This window comes from Leuresthes tenuis, unplaced genomic scaffold (assembly GCF_036924035.1).
Source record: "Leuresthes tenuis unplaced genomic scaffold, fLeuTen1.0.hap1 SCAF_10, whole genome shotgun sequence".
NCBI classification, from domain to species: Eukaryota; Metazoa; Chordata; class Actinopteri; order Atheriniformes; family Atherinopsidae; genus Leuresthes; species Leuresthes tenuis.
In genome coordinates this window covers 2,086,112-2,113,017 of record NW_027325364.1, presented here as the reverse complement: position 1 = coordinate 2,113,017, position 26,906 = coordinate 2,086,112, and the positions used below count along the sequence as shown (strand labels likewise).

The 26,906-nt window shown below is 44.6% G+C and overlaps 1 protein-coding gene across 2 annotated transcripts; it reads right to left on the bottom strand.

The window, feature by feature from the left end:
• Nucleotides 1–1,368: 1,368 nt before the first annotated feature.
• On the bottom strand, nt 1,369–26,386 carry scn1ba (sodium channel, voltage-gated, type I, beta a). Of its 2 annotated transcripts, XM_072393518.1 has the most exons (7): nt 25,177–26,386; nt 15,632–15,901; nt 14,977–15,143; nt 10,914–11,151; nt 4,082–4,223; nt 3,850–3,921; nt 1,369–3,380 (listed from the first exon to the last, which is right to left on the bottom strand). In XM_072393518.1, the coding sequence occupies exons 3-6, from the start codon at nt 15,049–15,051 to the stop codon at nt 3,855–3,857; spliced, it is 522 nt and encodes a 173-aa protein (XP_072249619.1). In that variant the 5' UTR covers nt 15,052–15,143; nt 15,632–15,901; nt 25,177–26,386; the 3' UTR covers nt 1,369–3,380; nt 3,850–3,854. The 2 variants fall into 2 exon arrangements, with proteins under 2 accessions (XP_072249619.1, XP_072249618.1); XM_072393517.1 differs by lacking the exon at nt 25,177–26,386 and having other exon boundaries at nt 15,632–18,413.
• Between the last annotated feature and the right edge of the window lie 520 nt (nt 26,387–26,906).

Sequence of the window (26,906 nt, the reverse complement as noted above, 5' to 3'; positions counted from 1 at the left end):
GAAACTACATTTAATGATGTGACTGCATCCTTTCTGACGGCAGGACCGGGGAGGGCAAAAGGCTGAGGAAGAGGGGGGGTTCCTCACAGAAGATTGTCGTCACATGACAGGAAATAAAGCTCCTGGCCTTGATTTTCCTGGTTTTACTACAGAGGATAAAAGTCAGCTGAGTTTTATATTTAATCTTCTCTGAAATCAATAAAATATTTCAGTTTTCTGATGGACCTTCCAAGGTTTCAGGATCCCAACAAAACCTTAAATTTACATCAGAGTGAGACTAAAACTTCTTTCATTTAGAAAACAGAACCTGATGCAGAAACACTCAGTGAAAGCTGTTCTGGAGCCAAAGAAAGACAGAAAGTTTATAGAATCTACAGCTTCTGGAGCTTCTCCAAGCAGCAGGTTACCTGCTGACAGGTGAGGGTGTCAGGATTGGGTATAAAAGCAGCTTCCACCAAAGGTTCAGCCTCTCCAACAAGGATGGGTCGTGGCTCACCGCTTTGGGCCAAACTCCATCAGAGAATCATCAATAAGTTCAGGAAATATTCCTCAGAGTCAGACTGTAAAGAACTTTGGTCTTTCAGCTTCTACAGAGCAGGATATTGGGAACAGATTCAGGGAGTCTGGGGAAGTCTCAGTGTGGAAAGGCCAAGGACAGAAAGCACTGTTGGATGAGCTCGGAGCCCTCAGGCAGCACTGCAGGAGAAACCGTCAGGCCACCATGATCCATACAGCCACATGGGCTCAGGAGGAGCTGGGAAAAGCATTTCCACTCAACACAGTCCACGGCTGCATCCAGAAATGTGAGCTGAAGCTGCATCACACCAGGAGGAAGCCATATATCAGCTCTGAGCAGAACCACGGCCCAGTTCTCTGGACTCCAGCTCATCTCAGAGGGACAGAAAGACAGTGGACACGTGTTCTGTGGGCAGATGAGTCCACGTTTCAGCTGCTTCTGGGGAAAACCGCTGAGAAAGAGCATCCAGCTGTTCTCAGAGGAAGGTTTAAAGCCAGCGTCTGTGATGGTCTGGGGCTGCAGCAGAGTCCAGGGCATGGAGGGCTTCATCTGGGTGAAGGTACCACTGATGCACAGCTGGATGTTGGAGTTCTGGAGAGACAGATGCTGCCATCAAGGTGCCGTCTTTTCCCGGGAGGTCCGTGGTTATTTCAGCAGGACGATGCCAGACCTCATTCTGCAGGACTTCCAGCAGCTTCAGACACACAGAGTGTGTGAGCTCGGCTGCCTGCCTGCAGTCCACATCTGAGTCCATTCCTGCTGAATCCCAGATTCCAGCTGCTCAGCAGTCCCTGGTTGCTGTTGTCTGGTTCTCCTCTTCATGAAGAGGAGAACCAGACAACAGCAACCAGGGACTGCTGAGCAGCTGGAATCTGGGATTCAGCAGGAATGGACTCAGATTCCTGTGAAAAACTCATTAAAAAGAGTCATTAAAGGAAGCTGAAGGATGGAAACATGAGTCTGGAGCAGCTTTCACTGAGTGTTGCTGCTGCAGATTCTACGTTTGGTTCTGAACACTGAAGCTGGTCGGTGAAAACTCTGTTTTTGTTGACCTTTTAAAAAACTTTCCATCAGTTTGTGTCTCTGCGTCGGAACAATCATCACATTTTAAATCAGTTTTTATTCAAGAAACAAAATCAGATAAAGAAAATGTTCAAAAATACGAGATTTAAAAGTCAGAAGCTGAAGTAAAACAGCAGAAATTCTGAAAAAGATTCGATTATTTTCTGGATTCATAGCAGATTTTTACGAAGCATCGATGGGCTTCCATCAGTCAGATCAGTGATCAATGAGCTGAGCAGCTGGAATCTGGGATTCAGCAGGAATGGACTCAGATTCCTGTGAAAAACTCAGTTCAAAGCATTAAAAAGAGTCATTAAAGGAAGCTGAAGGATGGAAACATGAGTCTGGAGCAGCTTTTACTGAGTGTTGCTGCTGCAGATTCTACGTTTGGTTCAGTTTCTGAAACACAAAGAAGCTGCTCAGAGAAGATGCTGAAAACCACTTTTCTGTTGCATTTCACTTTAGTTTTGTCCCTCAGAGAGTCTCAAACAGCTCGCTGCCCATCAAAGAGCTCCAGAGTGAGACTTTTGGCTGCCATCGCTGGCCCTCAGGAGGCGGAGCTCGCCTGCCTCCCGTCACTCTGGACGCGTTTAGCGCTGCGTTCGCCTCACAGCGGGGACTTTACAGCCATTATTCGAGCCCTTAAGTTCCACTGTGAGTAAAAGTTTCCACTGTTGACTGAAGGTCATATATTTGTGGGTTGTTTTTTTTAAAAAGGTGCTTTTTGCAGGGAGGCTTCTCACTTCTTGCAGGAAATCACACTTGAAGCTTGACTATATGTTGAGCTTCCTGTGTTAAAATGACATCCGCGGTGCCTGCAGCATTTCCTGCCTCAGTCTTCAAGCATCAAAACTCCTAAAAACACATTTTAAATGACATTTCTGGTGCCTGGCGATGAGTTTCCCTCCCTCCAGCGACATCACACTGATTACACCTCTGCTGTTAGGATAAATTAGCAGAACTCTTCTGTTCTTATGTCCTGAAATCAAACCTTTAAACACTGAATGAAACCGACGTGTTTCAGAGGGGAAAGTCCTGCAATAAAGCACAAAACTGAGCCAAAATGCCTTTTACTGCAACTTTCTGTGAGGTTCAGTCTCTCTCTGACAGTTAATGAAACTTTGACTTCAGACTGTGACTGTATTTATGACAGAATCACACTTTAAATCTATTTGATCGGCCTCTGAACTGTTCTTCTGTGGCTGACAAATCGACTTTAATGCGATGAAAAGCTGCTGCAGAGGGATGTGCTTCATGTTGGCTTCAGTTTCTCCCCCCGGTGACCTGATCAAAGCCTTCCTCTGCGCCTTTTGAGCCGTTTTCAATGAGATTTAGATGAAAATCAGCAGAAATAAAACATTTGTCAGCATCATAAAGACATATTAAGCAGCAGATGAGGCTGTTTTTCTGCAGTTTTTAGTCGCATTAGATCGAAAATAAGCAGTTAACTTCAGTCTCTGTAGTATTAAAGAGTAAAACGAGTCGTTGCTAAACTTTTAGTTGTTACTTTCTTTGTTTCATCATGTGATCAAACTGATTGTTAGCATGCAAACAGGGAATATACAACATTCTACATGTGGTCAGATATGATCTGTGGAGGCTTCTTCTCATATTTACAGCTCAGCCCTCCTCCAGGACGGATCCTCTGGAGGCTGAAGTCCTGCAGAGTCTCACAGAAATCCTTTCCTCGAGGATGTGGCTCCTCTTTCTGATCCCATGAAGATGTGGAGAGGATGAGGAGAGGTGAGAAACCATGAGGAGGAGGTGGATGTGGGAGTCCAGCCTTGAATTCTTCCTCGACCTGAAGTTTATGAGGCAAGAAAGACTGTTTCAGAGGTTGGAAAAATGTTGGTTTTAGCCCAGGATGAAAATAAGAGTGTGACAGCTGAAGGGCTCCAGCTTTGAATAATTTGGTTAATTTGAGGCTAAAACTCTGGGTGAAAAACCTCCACAAGGGGGCGCCAACATAACTGATGTTTGCCAGACTTTACAAAACATTTCAGGTAAATTATTCTTATTATTAGTAATTATCTAATTATTATTATTAGTGTCAAGTGTTGAGCAGCGTTTAAATCCTAAAATAATGCACAAAAGGTCTGATCTATGACTGTTCCACAGAGAAAGAGCACCGCTGAGTTTCATCAGCTGTATCTCCACCATTAAAACAATAAGAGAAGTTTGCTGTTCGTGTAAAGCTACCAGAATAAATCAGAAGGTGAAAACAACACCTGAGGTGGGCTTGAAATGAAAGAACACAGGAGCCGACGTACCCGTGCTATTCTGCCACTGGTTCGCCTGCACAGTTATCTTTACTTTCCGATGCTATAGCTAAATACTCCGCCCTGCAGGACACAGAGAGGTGGGGGGGGAAAGATCAGAGACAGACATCAGAGAGGGGAGCATGAAGGTTATTTTCAGAAGGACACATGGAAACAGCTTGTGTGGAAGCCGGACATTTGGCTGCCCAGCAGGATCTGCTGGTGTTTTTAAGGTGCTACTCACGCGCTTTCTCTCAGAGCTTCCTCTCCTGCTGCAGAGATCTTCCTGTAGCAGTAAATCATCTCAACCACCAGCCAGAACTGCAGCCCGATGATTGACACATACATCATCACCTCAGACAAGATGGATGCCATTCCTCTGGTGACTGCAGGGGCACAGAAGGAGGTGAGCTCCGACAGATTGTTCCTAAACTCATCAGGTCACATTCAGAACTTCTTGGCCTGATTTAAAATGTGTCAGACAGACATGAGCCAGACTGCCTGTGACCTTTAAGTGTCCTGATCAACAGTTCTGCAGCTTTCTGTAACTTTAAAGTGTCCTGATCAATAGTTCTGCAGCTTTCTGAAGCCTTTAAAGTGTCCTGATCAATAGTTCTGCAGCTTTCTGAAGCCTTTAAAGTGTCCTGATCAATAGTTCTGCAGCTTTCTGAAACCTTTAAAGTGTCCTGATCAATAGTTCTGCAGCTTTCTGAAGCTTTTAAAGTGTCCTGATCAACAGTTCTGCAGCTTTCTGTGACCTTTAAAGTGTCCTGATCAATAGTTCTGCAGCTTTCTGAAACCTTTAAAGTGTCCTGATCAACAGTTCTGCAGCTTTCTGAAACCTTTAAAGTGTCCTGATCAATAGTTCTGCAGCTTTCTGAAGCTTTAAAGTGTCCTGATCAACAGTTCTGCAGCTTTCTGAAACCTTTAAAGTGTCCTGATCAACAGTTCTGCAGCTTTCTGAAACCTTTAAAGTGTCCTGATCAACAGTTCTGCAGCTTTCTGAAACCTTTAAAGTGTCCTGATCAATAGTTCTGCAGCTTTCTGAAGCTTTTAAAGTGTCCTGATCAACAGTTCTGCAGCTTTCTGAAGCTTTTAAAGTGTCCTGATCAACAGTTCTGCAGCTTTCTGAAACCTTTAAAGTGTCCTGATCAACAGTTCTGCAGCTTTCTGTAACCTTTAAAGTGTCCTGATCAACAGTTCTGCAGCTTTCTGAAACCTTTAAAGTGTCCTGATCAATAGTTCTGCAGCTTTCTGAAGCTTTTAAAGTGTCCTGATCAACAGTTCTGCAGCTTTCTGAAACCTTTAAAGTGTCCTGATCAATAGTTCTGCAGCTTTCTGAAGCTTTTAAAGTGTCCTGATCAACAGTTCTGCAGCTTTCTGAAGCTTTTAAAGTGTCCTGATCAACAGTTCTGCAGCTTTCTGAAACCTTTTAAGTGTCCTGATCAACAGTTCTGCAGCTTTCTGAAGCTTTAAAGTGTCCTGATCAACAGTTCTGCAGCTTTCTGTGACCTTTAAAGTGTCCTGATCAACAGTTCTGCAGCTTTCTGAAACCTTTAAAGTGTCCTGATCAATAGTTCTGCAGCTTTCTGAAGCTTTTAAAGTGTCCTGATCAACAGTTCTGCAGCTTTCTGAAACCTTTAAAGTGTCCTGATCAATAGTTCTGCAGCTTTCTGAAACCTTTAAAGTGTCCTGATCAACAGTTCTGCAGCTTTCAGAAACCTTTAAAGTGTCCTGATCAATAGTTCTGCAGCTTTCTGTGACCTTTAAAGTGTCCTGATCAATAGTTCTGCAGCTTTCTGAAACCTTTAAAGTGTCCTGATCAATAGTTCTGCAGCTTTCTGAAACCTTTAAAGTGTCCTGATCAACAGTTCTGCAGCTTTCTGAAACCTTTAAAGTGTCCTGATCAATAGTTCTGCAGCTTTCAGAAACCTTTAAAGTGTCCTGATCAATAGTTCTGCAGCTTTCTGAAACCTTTAAAGTGTCCTGATCAATAGTTCTGCAGCTTTCTGTAACCTTTAAAGTGTCCTGATCAACAGTTCTGCAGCTTTCTGAAACCTTTAAAGTGTCCTGATCAATAGTTCTGCAGCTTTCTGAAACCTTTAAAGTGTCCTGATCAACAGTTCTGCAGCTTTCTGTGACCTTTAAAGTGTCCTGATCAACAGTTCTGCAGCTTTCTGAAACCTTTAAAGTGTCCTGATCAACAGTTCTGCAGCTTTCTGAAACCTTTAAAGTGTCCTGATCAATAGTTCTGCAGCTTTCTGAAACCTTTAAAGTGTCCTGATCAACAGTTCTGCAGCTTTCAGAAACCTTTAAAGTGTCCTGATCAATAGTTCTGCAGCTTTCTGGGACCTTTAAAGTGTCCTGATCAACAGTTCTGCAGCTTTCTGTAACCTTTAAAGTGTCCTGATCAATAGTTCTGCAGCTTTCTGAAGCTTTTAAAGTGTCCTGATCAACAGTTCTGCAGCTTTCTGAAACCTTTAAAGTGTCCTGATCAATAGTTCTGCAGCTTTCTGAAACCTTTAAAGTGTCCTGATCAATAGTTCTGCAGCTTTCTGAAACCTTTAAAGTGTCCTGATCAACAGTTCTGCAGCTTTCAGAAACCTTTAAAGTGTCCTGATCAATAGTTCTGCAGCTTTCTGTGACCTTTAAAGTGTCCTGATCAATAGTTCTGCAGCTTTCTGAAACCTTTAAAGTGTCCTGATCAATAGTTCTGCAGCTTTCTGAAACCTTTAAAGTGTCCTGATCAATAGTTCTGCAGCTTTCTGTAACCTTTAAAGTGTCCTGATCAATAGTTCTGCAGCTTTCTGAAACCTTTAAAGTGTCCTGATCAATAGTTCTGCAGCTTTCAGAAACCTTTAAAGTGTCCTGATCAACAGTTCTGCAGCTTTCTGAAACCTTTAAAGTGTCCTGATCAACAGTTCTGCAGCTTTCTGTAACCTTTAAAGTGTCCTGATCAATAGTTCTGCAGCTTTCTGAAACCTTTAAAGTGTCCTGATCAATAGTTCTGCAGCTTTCTGAAACCTTTAAAGTGTCCTGATCAACAGTTCTGCAGCTTTCTGAAACCTTTAAAGTGTCCTGATCAACAGTTCTGCAGCTTTCTGAAACCTTTAAAGTGTCCTGATCAACAGTTCTGCAGCTTTCTGAAGCTCTTTCACAGTTTTTCTTTGGACATTTTCTGCTTTTTCCCTCATCTTCAGTCCTTGTTCCTGAGCATTTTCAGTGTTTTTTCTTTGTTCAGCCACTTAACTCTGACCTTTGAACCCTTCAGGCAGAAAAAAGGCTCCTAACTCAAGGGATGAACCAGTGTTGTGTCGACACAGAACAGACAACTTAGCAAAGAAGCCATTTTAAACTGGATCTTTAGGCACTTTTTTACCAGCAGCCTGTCACAAAGACACATCATTTGTTCCCATTTCTTTAGCTGCATCTATGAAAAACAGCAAAGAAAACACAGTTTGACAGACAGAAAATAGGATTTCTGCAGCAACAAGGTGATTCCCAAAGAGCTATTAGCTGAAAACTTGGCATATCTCAGCATGGTGTGCAGTGTGTCCTTAAAACATTTGAGGAAACTGGACAAGTGGAGGACAAAAGAAGAAGTGTCAGGCCTAAAAAACTATCTACAGCAGATGAACAGGATCTGAAAGTGATGTCCTTAAGAAAGAGGAAAAGACCTGACAGGACCTGAGAGATGCAGGTTCAAAATGAACATGTTAACATGTATTCTGGGCTACAGTGAGTTCTGAGGTCACTTTGTAGAAAAATAGGGTGGAAAATCTCAAGAAAAGAACACCTCTTTAGCATGTAGCATGTAGCTCGTTTAGCATGAGAGTGGAGGGACCCTACCATGGGCTGGTGGTGCAGAAAAAAAAAGATTAAATTAACTTTAAGCAACTGGAATCAAGTTTCATGCCTTCTGTGAAAAAGCCAAAGATTGAAAGAGAAGCTTCTAGAACAGGATTATGATCCTAAACACCGCTCAGATTACAAATGGACGCAAACCTCAAGCTAAAGCTCACCAAAAATCTGTAGAAAGACCTCAGAAGGCCAAAAAAACCAGTGAAACTGAACGGCTGAAAGCTGCTCCCAACACTAACTCCCGTGAGTGTTCTGTACTTTTAAAACATTTAGATTTCAGCATTTATCATAACTAAATCTGAACAAAATCAAGATAAATCATAATATTCTGCGTAAACTGCAGGAATAATAAATCAAACACTGATACAATAAGCTTTTCCTGCTCTGTTTGCATGGCTGTTGTCTCTCTTGTTTGGTCTGTTTGTCCAAAAGATGAATAACTGCTGCCCCTCAAACAGTCTCTGTGGTGCATCTGTGATGCCGGAGGTCCTTTTGGCAACACTTAACAATAAAACATCATTTCAGCTCTTTCCATCAACATTTTCCTGATAGAAGCTTTTAAAATGTGCTTTAAAAACCTTTGATTTGAGTGTCTTCTTCTGAATTTTTCCGTCACTGGAGCAGAATGAAGCTGGTTCCTTTGGTCCAAACGAGTGTAACCGGCTGAAATATCTCTGGAGCCTCCTGATAAGTCAGGATTCAGAGTGCATCATCGCACCGGGGAAAGTTACCAATGATCTCCTCTTAGCCTCAGAAAAGCCTCGCTTTTCATTCTGTTACAGATACTAAAACATGTTATTGGGATTAAAGGAACTGCATTAGGCTGCTTTAAGTCATATTTATCTGATAGATTCCAGTTTGTTCTTGTAAATGAAGAATCTTCCTCACACATTGGAGTAAGTCATGGAGTTCCTCAGGGTTCTGTGCTCGGACCGATTCTTTTTACTTTATACATGCTTCCATTAGGTAACATTATCAGACAGCATGGCATAAAGTTCCATTGTTATGCTGATGATACTCAGCTGTACCTATCTATGAAACCAGATGAAACCAACAGGTTGGTCAGACTAAAAGCCTGTCTTAAAGACATAAAGACCTGGATGACTCAGAACTTTCTGCTTTTAAATTCAGACAAACTGAAGTTGTTCTTTGGACCTGAGCGCTTCAGGGAGAAATTATCTAGTTATATAGTTACTCTAGATCAGGGGTCGGGAACCTTTTTGACTAAGAGAGCCATGAAAGCAAAAAATTTGGAAATTTATTTCAATGAGAGCCATATAATATATTTTAGTAGCTCTTGGCACGCTTTCTTTCTGCTGTCTCCTGCCGGGTATTTTGATGCAAAGGTAGCATGGCGCGTGTCGAAGTGCCGCTTTACATTCGACCGTTTCATCGATGTAATTTTGTCTTTGCAAATTAGACACACCGCAGAATTTGCTCTCTCCACAGAGGCGAATTCTTCAGTCCATTCGGCCTGAAATGTACGATACTCGTCATCTTTTTTTCTTTTCGCCATCTTCTTCGTCGAAGGGTTAGCTTTGAGCTAATGACCGAGCGGACTGATTCAAAAGGGGGCGTTTACCTGTTTTACGCTGCCAACGTAGTCCAGTATCATCCAATTAAAATAATGCTCCTGCAGCCCTGAACAGGACATGAAAAATCGATGGATGGATTAAAACAAGTGAGAATATTTAGTTTTATCTGCGAGCCAGATGCAGTCATCAAAAGAGCCACACCTGGCTGGCGAGCCATAGGTTCCCGACCCCTGAGCTAGAGGGTATTTCCTTGGCTTCTAGTTCTACAGTGAGGAACCTTTGAGTTATTCAGAACTTTCTGCTTCTAAATTCAGACGAAACTGAAACCGTCCGGTTATACAGTTACTCCAGATGGTATTTATTTGGCTTCTTGTACTACAGTGATCCTGCAGGTTTCTATGACTGTGTTAAACTCAGTGAAGTCGAGCTGCAGCTCAACCGAACCACCGTCTCTGTCCCAGAAGACATGGAAGAGGATTCCAGTTATTGACTCAAACGTGTGACTGTGACAGAAAACCTTCCAGACCTCCTCTGTGGGGGATCCTGGTTCATGTAATTCAGCTGAAATCGCTGCTCAGACGCCGTCTTTGAGCTGCTTTAACGGTGATTCTGACAGATGAGGCTGTGGTTATGAAATCAGGAATTTATTAGAGCAGAGCGACAGCCTGGAAATGCTTTCAGTGAGTCTTATTGGGCTGATTTTCCTGCATTTAGTCGATTGACATAAGCAACAGAAAAGAGTAGCTTAATTGGGATTTCGCCTGGATTAATATACACTTATCCTTCACCATTTTTACTAAAAGATGCAAAAAGATGGAACTTTGGAGCATGAACAGAGCAGCCGGCACCATCTGAATCTATCCAGGAGTCATTTGATCCCCAAATTATTATCTGGGTGCGTTAGTCTGGTTTCTGGTTCGAGTTATTTTGATCAGAATAGGGTTAGAGATTAGAGAAAATGAGACAGGGAGCACAAAGATTGGACTCTGGAGCGATGGAAGAAGGTCATGTGGTCTGATGAGTCCAGATTTACTCTGTTCCAGAGTGATGGGAGCATCAGGGTAAGCAGAGAGGTGAAGGGCTGCAGCCATCATGCCTGGAGCCTGCCGTACAGGCCTGTGGGGGCAGGGCTCTGATCCGGGGCTGCTGCAGTCGGTCAGGTCCAGGTTCAGCAACGTTTTCAGCCCAGAGAACGAGGTCAGCTGACTACCTGGATGAGCAGCTTATTCCAAGATGACAAAGCCAGGATTCATCGGGCTCAAACTGTGAAAGAGGTTCAGGGAGCATGAGACATCTGGAGTCAGGACCTTAACCCCAGGGAGAATCTTTGGGCTTTGCTCAGCGGTCCGACTCTCCCATCATCACCATAAGATCTGAGAGAAAAATGAATGCAACTCTGGTGGGAAATAAATGTTGTGACGCTTATCGAAATGATGCCACTGCGAATGAGGGCCGTCATCAAAGCTAAAGGCGGTCCAGCGAAATATTAGAGTGAGACCTTTTTTCTTTTTTGGTCATCTGAGGTTGTAATTTCCTCCTTTTCAGACCTGATCATCGCAGATTGTTTCCTGATGCATCAAACCTTAGAAATGAAACTTTGTTGTCATGATTATGCCTGGAAATGAGGATGTTTCCGGTTAATAAACTCTGATAAAGTTCAGTCCCCCCCCCAGTTCTTACATCTTGGCACCACGTTCAGGTTGATGATCTTGGTGATGTTGATTTGGTACTCGTAGTTGGTGTAGATGAGGGTGCGCTCAAAGATGCAGTGGTAGGTTCCCATGTCCTCGTAGGTGACGTTGAGGATGTAGATGGAGCCGTCCTGCAGGTCGTTGGTCTTATTGCTGCCTCTCCAAAGCACACGATCGTAGAAGCGCGGGTCCTTGATTTCACCCACTCGGTTCTCATAGATGTACAACTGCAAAAGGAAGCAGAAGGGAGTCAACCACGACCTTTCACCTCCTCCACAGAACAGCTGCAGTCAGCGCCTTCATTCACCAGCTGTTTGTGGATCGCTTTAACGGTTTTTATGTGTTTTATGTGTAATAAATAAAGCTGCCGCTTTTTCTCGGACAACAGAAGCTGTAAAACGGATCGTTCTGTTTGCATTTCAGGTCGAAGAGCCAGACATCTGCTGATATCTGTATCGACCGAGCTGCACTTCCTGCACAATAAGTGGATGCTGGATCTAAAGTGCAGCTGAGGAATAATTGAATCTCCCTTCTTGTGGATATATAGTGTAATGGCCTCTTTGGTTTGCCTTGTGAAGGTTTCTTTGGTGAGTAAAAGTGCTGAGTGGATTGAGAGGAAAGTAACCCGCCATTAAAAATGCAAGAGTCTCATAATAAATTCATTGTGTCTCCTTCCCACAAAAGGAAAGAGAAGATTACAAAGAAGAAACAGCAGCATTGAAAGCATAAGACGTTTATTTATGAGGAAACTTTGTATTTCGATCCCTGAAATTACAGCACAGTCACTGTTTTTGTTTGAGTTGTGTGAATCGGAGCCATCTAACGTCTGGGTTTAGCTGCTTTAGTCTCATGTTAGATTCTGCTTCATGGTGTAGTCATTTCTATTCTTTGTGTCCTTTTCCCTGGATTCCCTCGGTTGCTTTAGTTAATGTTACTTCCTGTTTTATTTTGTGTTGTGTCTGCTTTACTTTCTGTCTCTGTTCACACCTGTTACCAGATGCCGCTGTTGTACATTTAGCTTCTGGTCCAATTCTGTCTCATTTCGCTGTCCAGTCTTTGCTTTCTTAGTCTTAAAGTTATCGTCCATCTGCCTCCAGGTTGCTGTTCTGCATTTGGGTCCTTTACAACTTATTTTCTGTTCAGTTCCCGCCACTAATACGGATGTAAAAACATCTGCTGTGACACAAACGTGACACTTTGCTGCGTATCTGTACCAGACTTTGCACAACTCAGGCTGCCAGCTGAATGAAGACATGAAGGAAATCATTTTGAACGATTTTGTGAGGAGTAAAACTGAAATGCAGCAGCAAATATGTTGGAGGTTGTGCACCAAACCTGATGGAACAAGTTCTCAGGAACAAGGCCTCATTTCTGCATGCGTTTGTTCGTATGTGAGTGAACCAGATACCCATTCATTCCTATGGATATCCCAATCATCTCCAACATAAACAGAAGTCTAATTTCTGTTTTTGATGCCTCCGTAATTCACCCCAAGAGGAGATAAACTAAGTAGCATTGATGCTAACAAACTACTGTAGCTAAAGTCAAACTAAATACTAAGTGTTGCACACATTTAAGTTTGTATTCAGCCAGCTATGGTGGTGAAATGATGATAAACTGTGGAGCGCCGCGGTCACACCCTCGTGCGTGAGGGGGCGCGCCGCGCGGACTCTCAGCAGCGGCTCACGCGATCATTCCGTTGCACTTTATTTTTGACGGAGCCGTTGCTGAAACACGTCGAGCTCAACAGTGCAGATTCATGCACCAGCACCGGAAATCCGACACAGAATCAACCAAATTAACTTCCGCCCCCTTTCAAAATAAAAGCGCAATGCGTAGTTCATGAAGGCTAACACAAGTTCACATCAAGATTAGCAGAAAAGTAGAGGATAGATGGTCAGACCATCTGTTGATGGTGTGTTTTTTCAAACACAAAAACTAGGTCATAGAAGATCAAACTGTTTAAAAAGGGAGATAAATAATGGCAGACATAATTTAAAAAGACGAATTAAAGCTGTTAACCGCAGATTTTCATCAGTCTACATTTTATGACCTCATCTAGGATTGCAAGTAGATATTTAATAAGTTACCTATTTATGACTGATGTACCTTAAGCATTATATTAAAAAGGTTTTTCCACGTGGGCGTGGCAAAGTAAGCTGTTGTTTCCTTTCGACACACAGTTTATCGCGGGATCTCGTGGTCTCGCGTACGTTTCGGATTATCGCGGGATCTTGCGGTCTCGCGAGAATATGACTGTCTAGCAAACTAGCGTTCCGTTACCGTTACCGGCGCCTGTTCCCGGTGGAAATCCCCAGTTACACTGAACACTTGTGTGAAAATGAGACAAACTGTCAGTGATAGAGGCTAACCACCAACACCCGCCTCTGTTTGACCTTGTAGCTTGTACCTGATAAATAGAAACCCACTGTGACGGCCGGGTGACGTCACAACTCCCTTGTATCTATATTGTCGGGTCTTTTTACCTCATTCACATGGTTCACTTAAACTGTTCTGAAATATACATCAGTGTCCACAATGCGGGGGCATTTTAGACCTCAACTACGCTACTTTGGATATTTTATCGTCTGTTGTTGTTAGTTTCCAGCATCCTCATTACACAAAGTGGACCAAGACACCCAAAAATATTATGTCTGATATTCTGTGAGATCATTTTAATTATTTATTCTTTCACTGGCTGGTTGATAAATGTTTAATTTCTTCTGAATCCCCATTCCTTCATATATTGCCATGAAAACAGGAAACAGCTGCAGCGATTTATTGAAACATGGTTAAACATGAACATAAATCCAGAATCTGAGGCAGAAACAGAGTTTTTTATCAGTTCTCAGCAGCTTTAAAGTGAATCTCTGGTCTGAGCTCCTTTATTCTCCAACACAGCCTGAACCCTCTGAGACAAGCTTTCTGTCATTTCTTTAAGGAGTCTTCAGGAATAGTTCTCCAGGCTTCTTGAAGGACATCCCAAAGCTCTTCTTTGGATGTGGGCTGCCTTTTGTTCCGTTCTCTGTCAGATGATCCCACACTGCTTCAATAATGTTGAGGTCCGGGCTCTGGGGAGGATTCATCCCTCCATAAGACCTGTTGCCACTGATTTTCAGTCCACTTCTTGTGTCATTTGGCACAGCTCAGCCTTTTCTCCCTGTTTCCCTTCCTTAAGAACGGCTTCTTGACAGCCACCCTTCCATGGAGACCATTTCTGATGAGGCTTGGGCCAACAGTAGATGGATCAGCTGAAGGTCCAGATGCATCTCTCAGGTCCTGTCAGGTCACAGCTGGATTTTTTCCTCTTTCTTAAGGACATCACTTTCAGATCCTGTTCATCTGCTGTAGATAGTTTTTTAGGCCTGACACTTCTTTTGTCCTCCACTTGTCCAGTTTCCTCAAATGTTTTAAGGACACACTGCACCCCATGCTGAGATATGCCAAGTTTTCAGCTAATAGCTCTTTGGGAATCACCTTGTTGCTGCAGAAATCCTATTTTCTGTCTGTCAAACTGTGTTTTCTTTGCTGTTTTTCATAGATGCAGCTAAAGAAATGGGAACAAATGATGTGTCTTTGTGACAAAGTGCCTAAAGATCCAGTTTAAAATGGCTTCTTTGCTAAGTTTTCTGTTCTGTGTCGACACAACACTGATTCATCCCTTGAGTTAGGAGCCTTTTTTCTGCCTGAATGCTTCATAGCTCAGAGTTAAGTGGCTGAACAAAGAAAAAACACTGAAAATGCTCAGGAACAAGGACTGGGAAAAAGCAGAAAACGTCCAAAGAAAAAGCTGCAGAACTGTTGATCAGGACACTTTAAAGGTTAAAGAAAGTCATAAAGAAATGAGGGCTGGATCAAACATTTGCACTTTTGTTCTATAATTTTTCTTTATTCTGACTTTAAAGATTGAATAAATTGAATATAAAAGCTAATGGTGGCTCTTTCCTCCTGCCTGCAGACCTCAGAGCAGCTCTGACCTCGTTCTTCTCTGAGGTCATTAATGAGTGCTATAGTTCAAACTTCTCTTCGTCACGTATCTGATTACCACTTACATAAGAAATCTCGCTGTCGTTTGAAGCCTTGAAGTACCAGCTGACGGCGGCTTGGGCGTCGACCTCGGCTCTCATCTTACAGGAGATGCAGCCCAGTTTGAAGCCGTCGTTGACCGCAGCCTCGGTCTCTGAGTCCACCTCCACACAGGCTCCGCGGCACAGACACACTGCAGAGTGAAGCACAGCTCAGTCAGAACCCCGCAGCCATCAGATCGCTGCTCTTTGCCTGGCTGCAGGTCACCGGGTCAGAGAGGAGAGCCGCGGGGGGCCATCGGTCTCTTTTTCCTGGACCCGTGACTCGAGGAAGAGCTGTGGTGTTTTCTCTCAGTACTTGCAGGCAAACTGTCTAAACAGTACGTCAGAAAACAAAGTTAGCTTGGAGCTCAATGCTCTTTGCATGCGTGTTTATTTTCCATATTCTTGCATTGTTTTTATTTCCTCTCATCTCTTTACTTGTGAATTTGAATCATTTGGGTTTTGGTTTGGTTGCAATTTTCTTTTCAACGTGTGAAACTGAGGGGAAATAAAGAGGTTGCAGTGAGCGACTCTATTGTCAGTAGCTAACTGAGCTAACATCATATATAGAAGCGTGAGTCTATATATGCTATATATCTTCATCATGACACATACTTGTCATCGGCCAGGAGTAACACACCTGTAACTCCAAATGTTTCTGTCTCACACTGCAGCTCGCAGTGTCCACTGAGGCCTCAGCATCGCTCTCAACCACTGATGTGCTACTCTCAACTTTCACCTCTGGGAAAGCTTTAGTTTTGAATTGTAAGATGGAGGGGGGGGGGGGATGAGGGGAGAGGACAGGAAACACACGGCGCCGATCAGACCAACGCTCACAAGTCGTTCAGTTCTGGCAGAGATTCACAGCGGCTGCACATTTAAAGAATCACACGGTCCAAATGCCACCAGACTGCAGACGAATGTAAGGGGAGGAATAATGAGGGGGGAGAAAGAAAAGGTTAGCTTCAGTCAGAACAAAGCAAAGGGAAGATGCTGGCTGATGCACTGCAGAGAGAAAAAGGGGGAAGGAGGAGAAGAGAGCATTAAGAACACAATGTAAGACTTCACACATCAGATCTTGTATGAAAAGGATACAACCGTGCATTTAAACCCAGACCCGAACCGCCCAGATGGACCCGAGAACAACCGAACCCGAGCCTGAACACAGACGAGGCTTTAAAGAAACCTCCAACTGACCGAATGCTTGAAGAAACACATTCAAACGGGTCGTTTAACTGACAGAGGACTGTGTTTTCAGGGGAAACAGTGAGAATATGTTCGATTAAAAAGAGCTGAACTCTTCATCATCGGATCTTGGAATGAAAACTCTGACGTTTTAGCTTGTTTCAACACTTAAAACTCACATTTTCAGCGCTTTTCAGTGCTTTTGTGGCCCAACAGAAGACATTTTACATCATCAAACGTCGATAAATCCCTTCAGTTTTAGAGTAAAATCAGTGCAAAACAAGCTGGACACACCAGATAAATTTCAGCTGATACGCCGAGTGCAGATTCACCTAAAAACAGCTGCAGACAGAGTATAAATGCATGAAGAAGAAGTGTTTAAAGGTGAGGAAGTCTGCTCCAGGACGGCTGAGGCGTTTGGTGCTGGACGACGAAGAGACTCAAAGAAGAGTGAAGTCAGACTCTGGAGTTAAAACCCGGGAGATGAGCTGGAAAAGTCAGCTGACAGCTGGGCTCCAGGAGCTGTCGGACCTCATCAGGGTCATTTTCAGCCGCTTCAGCATGTTGAATGGTCAGGTCCGGCAGTGACGGCTCACTCTGATTGGCTGCTCAGCGTAGCTGGAGGATGATGTCACCCGCTCAGTGTGATGTCGCCTAATTTTAGTCTCTTATCTCTGGCGAGTGAATAATAACGGTGTGATAATAAGAAAACACCACTTTTGTTCATATTTTAGACTCTAGCTCCTTTTTTATTGGTCAGTAATGTCCAGCTGCTTCACTTCTTCTCAGCTGCCAGCTTTAAGCAGCCTTTGCTGCGTGTTTGAGACCCGGCAGGCGGCTGTTTTAGCTGCTTCTTTACGTATCAGAGCCGTAAAAAGCATAGATTTGGACTATCAAGCCCAGGCTTGTGCTGTCTGACTCCATGATCTCAGGAATAAATAAAGAGGTCTCATTCCAAACTGAGTATGTTCGAGTTTGATAAATATCTTTCCAACTCAGTATTTTACTGATTTCTTCCTGTTAAAAGGGAGTTTTTTCTCTCCATAGCTGCCTCGTGCACGCTCAGGACCACCTCGTGCACGCTCAGGACCGCCTCGTGCACGCTCAGGACCGCCTCGTGCACGCTCAGGACCGCCTCGTGCACGCTCAGGACGGGGATTGGACTGAAGAGGCGTTTCAGTGCGATCTGTTGCTTTCCTTCGCTCGGCTACTTTCTATTAAATTGATCATAAATGGAACTGGACTCAATCTGGAAAGAGTCTTGAGGACATTTGCTGTGATTTGGCGCTTTATAGATAAAACTGAACTGTCAGCAGTGTTTCTAATCATTTCTAGTCTGATTTCTGAGGACTTTGAAGCACAGAAGCAGCAGCAACAGTGATTGCAGATGATGGAGACGTCTTAGTTTCTGTTATTTAGATGCAAGAACTGTCATTCACAGCATCCTCCTGCAGCATTTGGAGTCCCAGGCTGGATCATTTAAAGCCTTTTGCATCACACCGAATGATTTAACTTGAACATCGCTGCAGAAAATGGCAAAAAGCACATTTAGTTTTAGATCTGTTCAGTTTCTCTGCAGCATGAGAGTCTGGGGCTGGGATTTGATCACTGAAATGCAGCTAAAATGGAAGGAAAGATTTCTTTAATCTGTTATTTTATTGGAAAGCATCGTGTTAACAGAGCTGGACTCAGGCTGGGTTCTGGAGTTTTTGGGTTCTCTGGGAGGTGGACCAGCTTTGTGGACACCTCCCTGTTTAAAACCCGAGCAAACAGCTGCACTTTGTGACAGAAAACAGCAGCGACACTGTTTACTTGTTGTCTTTCAGCTTCATCTCTGCTCCAATTAGCTTCCTCAGCTGCAGATGTGAGCTGGCTGTCCGTGTTAATTACAGCCGCTGCAGCTCCACCGGCTGTTAATCCTCAGCTCATCGCTTAATGGTCACAGTGAAGTCAGCAAACGTTTCAGAGTCAGCATTCAAACATACAGTCGTGTGAGAAAGAAAGTACACCCAACCCCCTCAATTCAAAGGTTTTACACCTCAGGATATGACAAAAAGCATCTGGTTGCACCCTCACACTAAAACTAAGTGAACCCCTGATCCAGCAGCTTCAGCAGCAGTGAGTGTAAAACTAAGTGAACCCCTGATCCAGCAGCTTCAGCAGCAGTGAGTAAAACTAAGTGAACCCCTGATCCAGCAGCTTCAGCAGCAGTGAGTAAAACTAAGTGAACCCCTGATCCAGCAGCTCCAGCAGCAGTGAGTGTAAAACTAAGTGAACCCCTGATCCAGCAGCTCCAGCAGCAGTGAGTGTAAAACTAAGTGAACCCCTGATCCAGCAGCTCCAGCAGCAGTGAGCAGCAGTGAGTGTAAAACTAAGTGAACCCCTGATCCAGCAGCTTCAGCAGCAGTGAGCAGCAGTGATGGTTTCCTGTGGGACGTTCTCAGTCTCTCTCCTGGTTCTGGAGGAATCTCGGCCCTCTTCTCTCCAGCGCTGCTTCAGCTCATTGAGGTTTGCAGCTTTGGTTTCTGCACAGCTCTCTTAAGGTCCCACCACAGCATTTCAGTCAGGCTGAGGTCTGGACTCTGACTGGACCATTGCAACACCTTGATTCTGTTCTTTTTCCCACATTCTGCTGTAGATCTGCTGCTGTGTTTGGGATCTTTGTCCTGTTGATGAGCCAGTTTCAGCCCAGCTTTAGCTGTGGGACAGATGGCCTCACATCTGACTCTAGAATACTTTGGTATCCAGAGGAGTTCATGGTGGACTCAATGACTGCAAGGTGCCCAGGTCCTGTGGCTGCAGAACCAGCCCAGATCATCAGCCCTCCACCACCGTGCTTGACAGCTGGTATGAGGTGTTTGTGCTGATATGCTGTGTTTGGTTTCCTCCAAACGTGCTGCTGTGCATTAGGACCAAACATCTCCACTTTGCTCTGGTCTGTCCAAAGGACATTGTTCCAGAAGTCTTGAGCTTTGTTCAGATGCAGCTTTGCAAACCTAAGCTGTGCTGCCATGTTCTTTTTAGAGAGAAGAGGCTTTCTCCTGCAGCCCTTCCAAACAAGCCATCCTTGTTCAGTCTTTTTCTAACTGTGCTGTCATGACCTTTAACCTTTAGCATGCTAACTGAGGCCTGTAGAGTCTGAGATGTAGCTCTGGGCTTTTTCACCTTGGGGTGACCTTTAACCTTTAACATGCTAACTGAGGCCTGTAGAGTCTGAGATGTATGACCTTTAACCTTTAGCATGCTAACTGAGGCCTGTAGAGTCTGAGATGTAGCTCTGGGCTTTTTCACCTTGGGGTGAACTTCCCTTATAACCCTTCCCAGATTGATGGGCAGCAACAGTTGCTTCTCTAAGATCACTGCTTTGTCTATAATATATATGTGTAATATCTTTCTTTTTCACATGGATGTATTTTGTAGGGTATAAAACACTGATATCAGACACACAAGAGCGAAACAACTCGTGCAGAAGGACACAGAAGGGAAAAGCAGGAGAGACCTGGAATACAGACAGAGGAGACACATTAAAACCAGCACACTTTACAGATGGGAAATGATAGAAAAGAGCAGTTCGTTTGCAGCAAAGACAGAACAGACAGATGGAAACTCAGGACAGGCTAAATCTGAGCAGACAGACAGGCCAGATTATGCAAGGTGAGCAGAGATGCTGCTGACTGTCTGCAGCTGAGACAGGAAGACAGAGCGAAGAGAGACAAACATGCAAGCAGACATAAAGACAGCCTCACGTCCGATATGTGGAGTAAACACAGTCAGAGCCACCAAACCGCTGCCACAGCAGCACCAACCCACAGGATTACGCAACAGAAATTCCAGAAACAGCAGATTAGGACTCCCTGACAGGGTGCCGGCTGGTTAATCCCTCGTATCAGCCGCTGTTTACCCCTGAGGCCTTAGGAGGCATAAAGCCCTGCTTCAGCTGCACAAAAGACCATCCTCTGAGGCTGCAGAGCACACAAAGCAGCGCAGATTATTTACTGAAGTGGCTGTAAGGCTGCGCCGGAGCAAAAGGATACAGGATAAAGGACAGGAAAGAGAGGCTCACATTGTGGATATTCACTATCCGGGGAAATGCAAAGCATCCGTGAGATTTCCCTTGACACCAAGACCCCGACAGACACAAGCAGAACACCCTGTTCTTCTTCTATATTCATCTCTTCCTGCCTCATCATCTTTATTTCTAACATTTAACTTTTTCCTTCCTCTGGTCTACAAACAAACATCTCAAGCAGGTCAAAAAAGGTCAAATTGTGGCGTTTAATATTTCTGGAAAGCTCTGATAATCTCATCGTTTCTCAGCAGGCGCTGAGGGGCCAAAACTCGTTTGGTTCCATCGAGGTTTCAGCTCCTGAGGAAGCCTGAATCTTTCTGCTCCACGAATCTCTCGTTTAGGCCGATGGTTTGAAGTGAATCAGGCTGAAATTCAACAAAAGAAGTAGTTTTGCACACAGGAAGGAGAAACTGTGCTGGACGTTCACAGGAGAAAAAGGAGAATATTCTCTGGGAATATTTGTGTCATATCTGACAGATCAGATGAGCTTTAACCTTCTTTTTCATTCAAATCTGAAAAATGGAAACTGGTGTCGCCGTGTGATCAGATTTAGACTGAATATGGATATTTGTGAGCTGCTGGACAATCTGAAAGTCCCCCGTGGGGAAGAATAAAGCATTATATCCATCTGTTTTCTTTATTTTTCTCTTTCCTTGGAAAGGGGAACGTTAAAATGTGTCATTCCTCATGAAACATCTGTCAGAGAATGTATTTCCACTACTTTCCAAACCAAAAATCCAACTCTGTGAGGCTCAGAAATTCACAAACACAGTTTTTGTCGTGATTCGTGGGCTCGTGTGTTCGAGCTGAATACTTTAAAAGACAAACGAGGACAGAGAAATCTGCCCAAATTCTGCATTAAAGCGCTTCAATAAAGATTATTACAAAAGAACAAACATCCAGCCGTTTCCCCTGTTGTGAAGTTATAGTTTTTGTCTGTGAGTTGTTGAGAGTTTAAAGCGGAAAAAGTCAGTTTTAGGCTAAAAATCTCGTGGGATTTGGGCTCCAAACAGTTTCTGACCTCACCTGTGGAGGTTGTTTCTGTGCAAAAACGTGGAAAACTTTGTTTTTTGTGTCCGTCCTGCACAGAGGAAACGATCCACTTGTGTCCTGATGCTTAATGTCTGCCTTGTGATGGAGCTGCAGCTGCAGCACTCTCTGTTCTTATTGATCTTTCAGTCATTTCTTAATTAATCTGAGTTCATTTGCTGTTAATTCACATGAACTCAGAGAGGAACTAACCGTGTTTGCATGCTGAACGGAGGCTCCCAGCCTCCTCCTGAGATGATAATCCTCTGTCACACAGCTGGACGAGCAGCCTGGGCTCATGTGTGAGTCTGTGTTTGCGTGTCAGCTTTCAATTAGGCCGCAGCACCGTTTCTCGATCCAGATTTGTGGGAAAGAATAGATCTCCATAAAGGAAGGAGCCTCAAATAGAATCTGAATGAAACTTCTTCGGAGTAGGACTCATGAAGCAGCTGCAGAGCAGGAGCACAAACAGCTGAATCACAGTTTCTGTTCCAGTGAAAAGCCATTCAGATGCAGCTTCCCGTTCCTCAGCTGTTTGCACTGAACCGGAGAAAAGAAACCAGAAGACACCAAACACAAAAACCCGTGAACCACGACGGTGTTAAAGGAGCACGAGACCTTTAAGCAAATCACAGTCATGAGCTGCGGTATCTCAGTTTTCTCTGTTTGTACAAGCCTCAGACTTCTCAAGTGTTGCTTTAAAGGGGAACTCGGGGAATATAACGGAGTGAACGGGGCTTAGAGGATGCAGCCTCTAAATAAGGCATTATCTGTCTTTATTTCACCAATACTTTAAGAAGAATGAATGAATGAACGTGTGCTATAGCTCTGTTAGCTCATAGCTGCTGTTATGTGGCTACTTGCAGCTATAGGAGAGCTAACGGAGGGATTTCTACACAGGCACTCTACTGGGACCACTTCATCCACACGCCCCCCTGCAGCACAGTTTATTCACTCCGTGCTCTGTGACAGTCGGCTAACTTCACACAGAGTTTGCTGCTGATAGTTTTGTGCAACATGGCAGGATATTTATCAGATTTTGACAACGTGAACGACGACTTTGAGTAAGATGGACGTTCTTACAGGAGTGAATAAACTGTGCTGCAGGGGGGCGTGTGGATGAAGTGGTCCCAGTAGAGTGCCTGTGTAGAAATCCCTCCGTTAGCTCTCCTATAGCTGCAAGTAGCCACATAACAGCAGCTATGAGCTAACAGAGCTATAGCACACGTTCATTCATTCATTCTTCTTAAAGTATTGGTGAAATAAAGACAGATAATGCCTTATTTAGAGGCTGCATCCTCTAAGCCCCGTTCACTCCGTTATATGGATCTCCAGTTATCTAAATATCTTCCGAAGGACGCCGACTTTCACCAAACTGTTCTCTGTGAGTAGATGAACGTATTTCATGCCAGAAATAAGGTTTAAAAACACCGGAGTTCCCCTTTAAGAGGTAAAAATGCAGCTGTGGAGCGGTTCTGAGTACCTCTGACACAAAGTGTTGATCGAGTTTGAAATGAGAATAGAAGAACAGATTGTAGTTTATACACTTCTCTGGGGAAAGGGGGCATTTTCACAGCTGTTCAAAAAACTCCTCTCAGAAAACCGAGTTCAGGCCTCAACTTTCTGCAGAGCATCACTCGAGCCGATGTAATTATATGAGTTCAGCGCCCGGCTGAAAGTGATCCGTGCCGTAATTGCCAGCTTTTTGAGAGGCGTGATGGAGAGGACTTCAGACCAAATGGCTAACAGTGGTGCGGTTCTTCAGATATCCCGTTAACAGCTTTGACCATAAGTTGATGCTCGACCCATTTGCAGACTAAAAGGCTCCGTAATGCAGCTGCAGACACAAAGAGTCTCTGTGCTGCTCGCATTCCTGTAAGCTGCCGTCGGCTTTAAGAGCCCCAGCCCCAAAGAAGTGGGTTTTTCTATTCTCCTAATTATTCAAAACATCTGATGATCATTTATGAATCTTTCATTGATAATATGCATCTGATCTGTGCCACAGATGAACAAGCAGCTGATAAAGAGACTAATAAGATGTAAAAGTGCTTCTAATGACAGCTCAGATAAATATCTTGCATGGAGACAAGCTTCATTAAAGCTTCTTTTCTTTCACTGTGAGATTTTGGACGCAGGATGTTTGCAGAAGTTTGTGTTCATTTACTTTAACGTCCCCCATTTTCTCCTGTTTATGATCCAGTCTGCCTTCTGCAGCTCTTACAGAGTCTCAGTGTGATGGAGAATCATCCTTTGTTGGTATTCAGCGTGTTTTTAACCCCTCTGTTTTTCAGTAAATGCACAGATCTGTTGGGAATAAAAGCATAAAGCTTCTTTTGTTCGCTCTCATTTCCTGTCTGGCATCATTTCTTCATCCTCGCTGTTCCCAGATGCAGGAACCTTCTGGGCCTTGAACCAAACCGGACTCTCTCAGACACTTCGCTTCCTTTCTCTGTTTTAAATCACAGTGACGGCAGCAGATTTCATCTGAGAGACGTGTTAGAAACCAGTGAAGCTGAACTCCTTTAATGCACAGCAGTCGTTTTTTTACGTAAAAAACACAGAAGTGTGTTCAAGCTGCTTCTTTTAAAGGTTTTAGGAGACTTAAAATGGATGGATTATGACAGCGGAAGGTGCTTTTGAGCTTTAAAAGAAGAAAATTTCAGTAAACTTTTGAGATAGCAGCAAGTTAGAGTAAAATGTTCCTTCATTCATCAGGTTTTCACAGCATGTAAACTGCATTTCAGTGGGAGGCTTCTTTAGAGTCGATTTGAAGGCCAGCGAGACTCAAAGTACTTTTAAATTCACGTAATATAACAAAACAATCCAGATTTCAGTAACTGGCTGCCCAAACATGCTAACATGCTAAACGTTAGCTTCTAATGCCCAACTGTGGAAGCAAAGTAGAAAAGTGAAGAATTCTGAGTGGGAGGGACGTAGAAAAGTCTAAAAACTGAAAACACTGTGCAGGACGGGTCTTGAATTGTCACCATGTTGGAGGAGGTCGAACTGCGGTGTGTGCAGGGAGCGAAGCAAAGAAAACTCACTTTGAGTCTTTACAGTGAAACTGCAGCTGCCTGAGATCTTGTTGCTCCACAACCGAAGCCTTCCAGCCTCCTTTTGAGATTAAAAAACGACTAATAACTCTTTTTGTGACGGTTTCCCAGAACACCACGAGGCAGTTTCCCTGCTTGTAGTGATGCTCAGGTCCCCACACCGGAGAGAAAGTCCCACAAACGATGAAGAAGCTTCAAGACCATCTGCAGGAACTTCTCACCTTCCACGAGCCAGACAAAAACAACTATCTTCCCCAGCTTCTGACTGCTTTATGTCCCTAAAAAACTGAATATCTTGTTGCTTTTTACCGAAATAAGATGGCAGAATTAACGATCCGGCGGCTGAGAGCAGCACATGTCACTAATGCTGCCTACAGAGAGACTTCTGGGTCTGCAGCAGCTGCTTAAACTCAGTCATATGCTCCTTCTGGACCTCTGTTTTCCTCCCAGAAATGTCACCTGGTCCCAACACCCCCATGAAACAAGGCAGTCCCACTGCAGACTGTTCTCGAGCTACTAAAAGCTTCCAAACCTCCTCTCCAAACACCTCCAACTCCCACCTACTCCACCTTGGCTTTATGTTACACTGAGAGGTGAACTTTTGGGCAGACAGCAGCTGCCGTGCATGTCAGTATGTTTGCCTTCCTCTTTCCAGCTGTCACATGGCCTCGTCTCATTACTGTGAAACAGAAAATAACACGACAGCTGGGCTTTTAGCCGGAAATCCAGCATAATGACACAAGAGGAAACCCAACCAACAGACCTGGTGCACCGGACAGCAGGACACTAACTGATGTGTGTGCACGGCGGCCCACGTGCATGCCAAGGTGTCGCCACAGCCCCACTCACCTTGAAGAGCCAGCAGGGTCAGAGGCAGCAGCAGCAGTTGGTGGGCAGCAGACATCCTGGCGGCGGCGGCGGCGGCGGCGGCGGCGGCGGCGTCAAAAACACACAAACACACACAGAGGCAGACAACACAGATCTACAGCAGCTCTCCCATCTGTGGGTGAAAACCTCGGAGCTCTGACTCGTCCTGACGAGGCTGAGGAAGAGGAGCAGGAGGAGGAGACTGCTGGGAGTCTGGGTGTGGTCCGCCCTCCTCCTCCTGCTGCTGTTTCCAGCTGATAAAGCAGTTTGGTGGGTCCTCTGAAGCACCTGGATGGCCTGGCAGCTCTCCAGTTACCCGAGGGAGGAACCGGCTCCGGTTTCAAGTTTCGGTCTCATTCCAAACAGGGGCCTTTGTTCAACTATTTATACACTCTGGCACACCCTAACCGGCACTGTCAAAGCCTCTGTCAGTGGTTAACGATGATGATTAGGGGGAAGACTGGAGGCTGAGATGGACCTGAGCAAAAGGCAGAGTTGGAGTTTGACAGATCCACAGACTGAAGCTCAGTGAGGTGCCGCCTCTCTTTGGCTTTGGAAGAAGTGCCACTTTGTGTTTTTATTGCCTCATATGAAGGTTATTGCTTTCTGTTTCCAGCTTTCTGTGCAGATTCACAACTGCATGCCTCCGCAGGTGAATCAAGGCCAAAGTGCGCTTTAATCACCCGCCGTTCGCGCGCATAAGTTACGCCATATGTCTGCGCACTGCTGCCGCTCTCTGCCGTCCTTACAGGGTGCAGAAGCGCGCTGTTCTGTGCTGTCCGGCCTGTGTTTCACCTTGAATTAATCTAAATATGATGAAATTAACACGCAGACGCGCACTTATCGGTGGATTTGCAAATAAAAGGCATAAAATCCCACAGCAGAGCGGAGCGCAGCGCCTCTGCGTCCCTTTACCTGTTACTTCTGTGTCTGATCTCCTCCTGAAAGAGGGGATTCAGCGCTTTGCCCTCCCTGTTATCCTGTCGATAGGTCAGAGGTGGGCGGCCTCCATCCCGCGGTCCCTTTGCGGCGCCGGGATGCTGCGAGTTCCACAAAATAAAATCTTCTTGCTTATAGAAGAGACGCGCGGTGAAAATGCGTTTTGGAGAACAGCATATTCCCTCCTGGAGATGCTGAGCGAGGCGCCAGAACTCAGTCACACACACGCAGACTAACCGGTAACCTCCGGAAACACCGCGTGTCCGTGGAAGCGCGCCGCGCGCATCAGTCTGTGGGATGGGGGGAGGTTGGGGAGGGAGGTGCCTCCAGCAGGAGGAGAGGAGGGGTGATGCACTGCAGCGCAGGAATGGAGAACGATGATGACGACGATGAGGAGGAGGAGAGGCGCGGAGCCGTCGTCATAGCAACAGCGAGTCTATGTCGTGTTTTCGGTCCTTCCAGAAACCCCGAGAAACGTTTTCCTCACCAAGGCAATAAATAAGATCAGCTGGTCCTCATCAGGATGAGGAACAGCACGCGATCTTATTCTTTACTGAGCAGAAACACAGAAGCAGCGTGTGAAAAAGTAAGTGAACCCCCAACAGCTTGTAAAACCACCTTCAGCAGCAATAAGTTGAGATAATTTATCATAACTGAATTATTTTGTCCTTATATGCAAACCTTGGGCCTGGTACTGCCAGTCAGAGGTGATCTGGGTTGATAAAGTTAGATTTAACTCAGTTTAACTCCACCCGGGGACGCTCTGGGTGGAG